This window comes from Erigeron canadensis, chromosome 7 (assembly GCF_010389155.1).
Source record: "Erigeron canadensis isolate Cc75 chromosome 7, C_canadensis_v1, whole genome shotgun sequence".
In the NCBI taxonomy this organism is placed as follows: domain Eukaryota; kingdom Viridiplantae; phylum Streptophyta; class Magnoliopsida; order Asterales; family Asteraceae; genus Erigeron; species Erigeron canadensis.
The window spans coordinates 27,574,538-27,583,479 of NC_057767.1; the positions used below are offsets into that span (position 1 = coordinate 27,574,538).

General features: G+C 31.5%; 1 protein-coding gene across 1 annotated transcript; it reads left to right on the forward strand.

Annotated features, from left to right (window-relative positions):
- Positions 1-6,616: 6,616 nt before the first annotated feature.
- Positions 6,617-8,373, forward strand: LOC122608565 (cytochrome P450 93A3-like). Its single transcript, XM_043781658.1, has 2 exons — positions 6,617-7,544; positions 7,656-8,373. The coding sequence occupies exons 1-2, from the start codon at positions 6,642-6,644 to the stop codon at positions 8,280-8,282; spliced, it is 1,530 nt and encodes a 509-aa protein (XP_043637593.1). The 5' UTR covers positions 6,617-6,641; the 3' UTR covers positions 8,283-8,373.
- Positions 8,374-8,942: the final 569 nt, after the last annotated feature.

Below are 8,942 nucleotides of genomic sequence, written 5' to 3' on the forward strand. Positions count from 1 at the left end.
CCATATTGAAAAATGAAATACTAGGAAATTAATTTAATGTCAAAACTATAAAAAGGGGTTAATTTCTTTACCTTAAAAAACTTTGGGGTGTTACAATTCTCCCCCACTTGGAACGGATCACGGCCTCGTGATCCAAGCCATATGTAAAGACGGATAATAGACAAGGACATCATGCTCGGACTCCCAAGTGCAATCGGACAATCTTCCATGCTTCCACAAAATTTTATAGGTCCTCACCGTTTTATTTTGAACTCTCTTAAGTTCTTCTTCAACTATGGCAATGGGCTCCTCAACATAATTTAACTTATTGTCGACTTCAATTTCATTCAAGGGCACATAAGTAGATTCGTCGGCTAGGCACTTTCTAAGATGAGACACATGAAACGTAGGATGTATTCCCGAAAGCTCATCCGGTAACTCTAAACGGTAAGCAACCTTGCCAACCTTAGCCAAAATTTTAAACGGGCCAATAAAACGAGGACTTAATTTCTCACGCTTTCAAAAACGTAACACACCCTTCCATGGAGAGACTTTCAACATGACGCGGTCGCCAACATTGAATTCGATTGGTCTTCTTCGCTTATCCACATAAGACTTTTGTCGGTCTTGAGCCGCTTTTAGCCTTTCTTTAATCATATCGATTTTCTCAATGGTTTTCAATACCACTTCCGTGCCTCCTATTTCACGTTGACCCACTTCTCCCCAACAAATTGGAGATCGACACTTCCTTCCATACAACATTTCATACAGTGGCATTTGAATGCTAGAATGGTAACTATTGTTGTAGGAGAATTCCACCAAAGGTAAGTGAAGATCCCAAGTGCCTCCAAAATCGATTATACATGCCCGAAGCATGTCTTCAAGAGTTTGAATGGTTCTCTCACTTTGACCATCCGTTTGAGGGTGATAGGCGGTGCTTAGCTTGAGCTTGGTGCCCATATCTTCATGAAATTTTCGCCAAAAGTGAGAAGTGAAACGGGTGTCTCTATCCGAAACAATGGAGATAGGAACTCCATGTCTAGCTACAACCTCTTTTACATAGATCTTTGCCAAAACTATTGACAAAACAAAAAAGTTAATTAATTGAGAATAAATCATGACCGGAACAATGATTGTAGTTTATATTCTTTTAACAGCAGTAATCTGAAAAATTTCTCATTAGTTTTCACTTCTTGCCAATTATTATTATAGTACTCTATTTAGTTTGACAAGTTTAACAAATATACTATTATTGATGTAACCTATCATATTTTAGTGTGCTTTGGTTTTATTATTTTGATAAATACCCGACATCTAATTAATTAATTAATATATACGCATGGTTTAGTTCTTATAAAATTCACTAACAAAACTTTTGGTAGCTAGCGCTCTATAGGTTTATCACAAAACTAACAAAAAAGTTACCACAATATGTGTGATTCATGTAGTGTACAAGTAAATTTTACACCTAATATGATGCAAGTTTTTATATTTAAGGTGATTATATGAAAAAAAAAATACAATTTTCAAACCGGAGTCCAAAACTATAATTAAACATATATTATATTTTTGATTAATATTTATTATAATTTAGCTTCGATCCTCGGTTTACTTTAACCACATTTTATTTCATAATCACGAATTATGTAAGAGACATATTCAAATTTCTTTATGATACAATTTATATAACTATAATACATCGTACGGGTATTAAGACTAGTAAACTGTATAAACCATCAAAAACTATGATCCAATTGTTTATATCCCTTAAAAATAAAGGCATTATAGCATGTATAAAGTAATATACATTTTCAATGTTGTCCTTGGGATTTAGCCCAATAGGGCATTTAATGCCCGTTATGTCTTTCAGCCAAATGTTGGTTATGGGTTCGAAACCTTTAAAATGCATATTAGGAAGTCCTTGCCAATGAGGTGGGGCATTGGGGATTTCCACCGCCAGTCATGTCCTAGGATTGACTGTGCTGGTGACGTGGTGGATCTCTACCAGACGATGAAGAAACAACGTCGTTAAGTTCAATCACCACTGTTATTAAAAAAAAAAAAAACAATGATCCAATTGTTTATATCCGTTAATAATAAAGGCATTATAGCCTATATAAAGTAATATACATTTTCAATGTCGGAGTTGTGTAATCTTCATCATTTTTAGTAAAGAAAAAAATTTGTAAGAATTAATACTTTGAGGAATTATTATTTAAAGTATGTATTTTTTCTCAAATTAAAATTCACTTTTAAAATGAGGATTTTTTTAAACTACACGAAAAATTCATAAAAAGCTTTAATAAATAAAAAGATAAGAATAAAAAAAAACAAAACCCACTTCTGTTCAACTAGAGGTATGTAAGCGTGAAAGGTCGCGGGTACCCTCTTGTACGTTGGCGCAAACCCATGCGGGTAGGTAAAGGTAATGAAAATACGGGTAAAGAAACCCAAGTGTAAGGCGATCTCCAACCACAGTTGCTACCAGTGTGCATATTGAATTTCTAGTTTGTTTGGGTTGCATGTCCAGTTTGTTAGTCTGTATGCTGGTTTCAGTTTGCCTATAGGCATTTTGAAAGCAAATTGACTTGTGGGCCAGTTTGTTTTTTTTTTTCCTTTTCTTTGAAGGCATATGTATGTATATGGATATTGTTTTTTAAATTTTGTATGGACGATGATTGTAAGATATTTTAGTATAATTGAGTTAATTGATAATTTTAGTCATAATAATACATTATATAAGTATAGTGGTTCGGAGTGTATATTTATATAAATTTATTATGATCTTAAAGGCGAAGCCCCTATGGAACGGGGTCTGGGGGCAGCGCCTCCGGGAGCGGGATCCAAGGAGCGGCAGTCCCTGGCGGGGTCCAAGGTTAGCATGGAAATTTTTATTTCCATTAAAATTGCCATGACAAAAATGTCTTAGAAAATTAATTTTTGAAACTTGAGGGACTAATTTTGTCAATCTTGCAAACTTGGATTTTAACCGCTTAAAAGGTAGTTATGGGCCTTGGATCGCGATTATTCTGTCACACACGAATTCTCTTTGAATTCTCTCTTGTTTTCACATGCTTTCTCTCAAACACAAACATACAAAACGTTCTCTAATATTTGATTGTATCTGATTGAGTAATTTGGGGTGAACCACCGAATTGATTCAATCTGACAGTGTTACACGCATTCGGAGATTGAATTACATATCCAGTTTTTTGTTCGTTATTGACTGCGTATCCCCAACAATGATGTGACATAAGCAAACTAAGTTTCCGTATGTAAGGTTTGAGGCAAACTGAGTTGAATATGTTGGTTCAGTATATTGAAATGGTTTGCTGACGTGTTGTTGAAATTACCGGTTTACTTAGGTATTTTGTATATGTTATTGAAGATGGACTAACCTTCAGTTTTTTATTTTTTTCCAACATGCACGCATCGCCATGCATATATACATCTATAATAATAATAATAATAATAAGTGAGGTACCATACCTTCTCGCCACTTTCACCCATTTATCATATTAAATTTCACTAGCTAATTAACTCGGGTCCAACCCGGGTTAACATATAAACATTTTGCAATACATACGATTGCTAAAAACAAAAAAATAATATATAATATCGTCATATTAAAATATATAATAATATCGTCAAATAAGTTGAAAAGTCGTAACAAGTTATTATGTAAAAAACGAAATTAAACGGAAACAAAAGTTGTATAGTTGTGGACACACATTGAAATACATACGATTGCTAAAAACAAAAAAATAAAACCGTTATCTGGAAAGACACCATTGTTTTCGGCATATTATAACGAGAAATTAAGATGATTAAAATGTTACATAATAATATGGACATTTAATTTAATAACAATCTATATCTATATTAGTGATATATATTTAAGAAAAGAAAGATATTTCAAATTATAAATTAATAAAGTATGATGATGATATCATAACTAAATTAAAAAATGTGTGGGAGAACCATACAAGACAACTTTTAAAAAATCTTATGTAATCACAATTTTCTTTTGTTTATATAATATATTATGCGAGCACCTGAATAAAATTTAAATTTTTAAATATACAACACAATGAACGTGTTTAAATTTTTGTTATGTTAAACATTATTATATTGTATGTTTTGAATAAGCGATGTTAAAACTACAATTTATTTAATATCATAACATATAACAATAATATTAATCAATGATAATTCAAATGCTATACCTTTAACTTCAAAATGGTATTATAATAATCAATTTTGATCAACAGGTTTGTTTTCCATTTCAATAGATACCTTCAGTGATTATCTACTGAAAATATTTTAAATCCATAATATTTTAAAATAAGTTTTCATTTTTCTTTTTTTTTTCCACTTCTAAAATTTTTTAGATGATGTCATAAAAATATCACGATTATATATTAAGATAAGAAGTCTTCTTTAAAGTAAAATGACATTATCACAATTTTGTTTTATTAATATAATAGATAGAATAATTGTTGGTAAAGAATAAAATATTTATAGAGTAATTTCATATTGTAAAAAAAATAGACACTGTTTAAAATATAAAAGAATATCAATATTAAAAGACTCACAAAAATATCTAAGATATATAACTAAATATTTATTTTAAAAATAATTTATAAGATCTTCTTGTGTTTTCACAATACATATTTTAATAAGTAATAACTTTAATGTATATTGTTTTGTAATGTGTCATGTATATATAATTTATTTTTTTACCCGGTCATGAACCAAATATTAGCTAGTTGTTAAATTGTTTGTGATGTCTTTACAAAGTTCATCTATAGAGATGATAAAATTATCCAATAAAACTATAGATTATTATTATTATTATTATTATTATTATTATTATTATTATTATTATTATTATTATTAAACAAACTATCATCTTCTCTTTTCAACTCTCTACATTTAAATATTTCCAACCATATTTATCCAAACTATCTAACTCTTTTATTCATTCATTTAAATATTTTCACCTAATATGTATTTTTATAATGCTTTTAATAAAATTATTTATAAAAGATACATACTTTAAGTCTTTAACTATAAAATAACTATACTATCATTACATCAATTATTTTTAGATTATTAACCACATCGTTAACACCACCGCCACCATCAACACCCGTTGCCAGCTTGCCGCTACTGCCGCTGTATTGCGCGGATACCCATCTCGTTATTATTATATATATCTATCTATCTATATTTCGTAAAGGAATATACATAGACATATTTGGAATCAATAAGTATCAGTTAAATCTATCTATATTTAGTACTAAAGTTACATGTATTTTGAACGGCATTTTAGTTTTTTTCAAGATCTAGTTATGATTTAATTACATTGATGAAGATCTATAACTTAAATTATAATAATTAATAATAAGACAAAAACCTCTATTGTTAATTAAGTAGTGTATTTGCATCTGTACATAATCGCTAATAAGATGACTTTCTTTGTTTTGATCATACAATATTTTTAATATTCGTTAAACTTCGTAAGACAACTTACTTTTGTATTTCATATTTTAGTAATTTGTTATTTGATTGGTAGCTGATTTGGCATGTATCAACAACTATGTTTTCTTCATAAAACACAAAAAACACATCCTTATCGAAAAATATTACCAAACACAAAAATCACTTAAAGATAAAGTTATATTTTGTTCTAATAATTTGGAAGCAAAATGAATAAAATAAATTTTTCATTAACTTCCACAAATTGTAAGATAAATAATAAATGTCGTGCATCATGCACGAGTATTAAGCCTAGTATATCTATATATGGGCCGGGTATTGTAAAACATGTATTAAAGTAAAACAAATGGGACAACATCTTGAACCTTAGATCATGGTTAAATTGATGCACGAAAATTCACGAAGCAATTGATGCACGGTAATTTTCAGTGCAAATAAATCTATTAATTTATTTGTTTTATTGTAATATTTGTTTTATTTTACTTAAAACCTATATATATACATATAATATATATATATATATAAAAGTTCATAAAACTAAATAGTTTACGATTTTTCGGAAGCAAACATTGCTTATGTATTATCAATCCGTACGACCATTAAGACTAGTATATAAATAAAAAATAAAAATATGATAATAATGCAAAACTAGTGTCGGCTAGCGCATTTGAAAGATAACATAATAATGCAAAAATTGAAAACACATAGTTTAATCAAACCTTGAACCAAGCGGCCGGTTTGGTTTTCTACAAAAAGAAATCCTATAACGACAAACTAAATAAAAATTTTTAAATTCACTTGTACCAATCAAAGGCTAGTCAACTAACTTGAGTCATCTTCGGTTTTAGGTCATGTATTCGACTCTTTAGAGTGATATGTCCTGTATTTTTTTTTTAAATCACCTGTAACGGCTTATGGTCTACATCTCGTAATCTAAAGTATGTGCAGGGTTTCACTATTATACGGTGAGCTATTTGCTGATGTCGAATACCGACTGATTTTTAAAAAAATATCGAGAAAAAGAAAATCATTTTATAAGTTTCATTTAATTAGTTTCATTTAATGCTATATATATATATATATATACGAGTTTATCCGTTCTATATGGATCTCTTCTACAAATACAAATAGAGAACAGTCTTCTTATTTTCACTTCAAATATGGCTGATTTTGAAGGATATTTAGTCATCTTTCTTTTAGGTGTCATATCAGCCGTTTTTGTAAAGGTACTATTGAAATCAAATCCTGCTAAATGTCTCATTCCTCCAACCCCTTTTGCCCTTCCCATCATTGGACATCTCCATCTCCTTGGCCCAAAACCCCATCAAGTTTTTCACAAGCTTTCGGTCCGATATGGGCCAGTTTTTCGACTCTTTTTGGGTTCGGTACCTTGTGTCATCTTTACTTCATCAGAATCAGCAAAAGAATTGTTCAAAACGTCTGATAGCGCCTTTTTAAACAGACCCCATAATTCATGCATGGATTACATTTCCTATGGAGGTAATAGCATCATTTTTGCTCCTTATGGATCATATTGGAAGTTCTTGAAGAAAACCGTCATGTCAGAACTTCTAAACGCTAGAACACTTGACTCCCTCCTTCCCGTCAGACGTGATGAACTTAATCGTTTTATAACATTTTTATCACGTAAGGCGAAAGATGGGAAGCCCGTGGAACTTCAAGCCGAGCTTATGAATATGACAAACAACGTGATATCACGAATGCTTATTGGCAAGAGGTGTACAACTGAAGGAGACGATGGAGGAGTCATAAGGCGGATAGTAACCGATATTGGTGAAGTGATGGGTATTTTTAACCTTTCTGATCATATATGGTTTTTTAAGAATCTAGATGTACAAGGAGTTAAAAAACGTTCCAAGGAAATTCGGGCTAGATTCGATTCCTTGATAGAAAAGATCATAAAGGAGCATGAAGAAGTAAGAAAGGAAATAAAGAAGAAAGGAGAAGTACTAAAAGACTTGCTTGATATTTTACTGGATATTTCAGAAAATGAGGGCATGGAGATAAAATTGACTAGAGAGCACGTTAAAGCCTTCATTTTGGTAGCAATATATATTTGATATTCTGTTTGATATGTTACTGGATATTTTCTAACGTTTAAAAAAAAAATAAAAATATATGAAGTTATTAAAGATAGATGTGTAACATTGCAGGACATAATGGGTGCCGGAACACATAGTTCTGCCATAACGACAGAATGGGCATTGGCAGAACTCATCAACCATCCAAAAATAATGAAAAAAGCAGTAGAAGAAATTGACCAAGTCGTTGGCAAAAACAGGCTTTTACAAGAAGCAGACATACCAAACCTTCCATACCTCCAAGCAATCGTCAAAGAATCACTAAGGTTGCACCCTGCAGCCCCAGTGATTCAAAGACAGTCAATTGTAGATTGCACTGTAGGAGGTTACAAAATTCCAGCAAAGACTACCATTTTCTTCAATGTATGGAGCCTCGGTCGAGATCCAACCTACTGGGAAAGCCCACTTGAATTTAGGCCCGAAAGATTTGCAGAGAAACAAATGGATGTGAAGGGACAAAACTTTCAATTGTTGCCATTTGGTAGTGGGAGGAGGATGTGTCCCGGGACTTCCCTAGCGTTAATGGTCATACATGTGACCCTCGGTTCTATGATTCAGTGCTTCGAGTGGAAGGCTGGGTGGGATGGGAATCAAACTAGTGTTGATATGGAAGAGGGTACCGGAATCACAATTCCGAGAGCTAATCCTTTAGTTTGTATCCCCGCTGCAAGAATTGATCCCGTCTTCTTGTGTATGTAATCAATATATGTCGCGTATCCAACTTTATTTTTTCTTCAGTTATTTTCATGCAAATTTTTTGAATTCAATAAAAGAGTTTAAAGTTCTTACATTCTTTTGTCGTTTACACCTATATTGGGTGGGTCAGGTTGGTTCCTTTAGAGGTCAAAAATTTGATTGTGTAAAACCGGCATGCTTTTGTATGGTTTGAGTTGACCCAAAACATATTTTAAGGCATATAGATAATTAACTTCTCGAAAACTGGAAGACTCACATTGTAATAGTACAACTGTTTAATTTGTATAAAACATTTTAGGAGGTTTTGTGCATTAAAGTACTTTGGACAACTATCTGTGCATTACACCAAACCCATTTCTAGATAGGAATTGACCCATTTCTAAGTAAATGGGCCGAACTTGACACAAACCTGTATAGATATATAATTTAGTAACAAAATTTTCAAATTTCCCGGATTTGTCTAATGTAATTTATTTTTATAAATTTGAATTTTTCGTTTTGTATAGTAGACTTGAGTTTTGTACGTACCTCCATTGATCTATACATTTATGGGTAGTTCACGAGATATAGTCATTGGACAAGTTGCAATGGTGTCTCTTTTGTTGGGGATACTTCTTCAAAATGAGTATGATGTGGTGGATAATGATTAATGCACATGAGTAA

Excerpts from the sequence above, each read along its gene's own strand:
- LOC122608565 (XM_043781658.1), top strand. The coding sequence starts at position 6,642 with ATGGCTGATTTTGAAGGATATTTAGTCATCTTTCTTTTAGGTGTCATA. Across the intron at positions 7,545-7,655 it reads ACGTTAAAGCCTTCATTTTG|GACATAATGGGTGCCGGAAC; the intron begins GTAGCAATATAT and ends GTAACATTGCAG.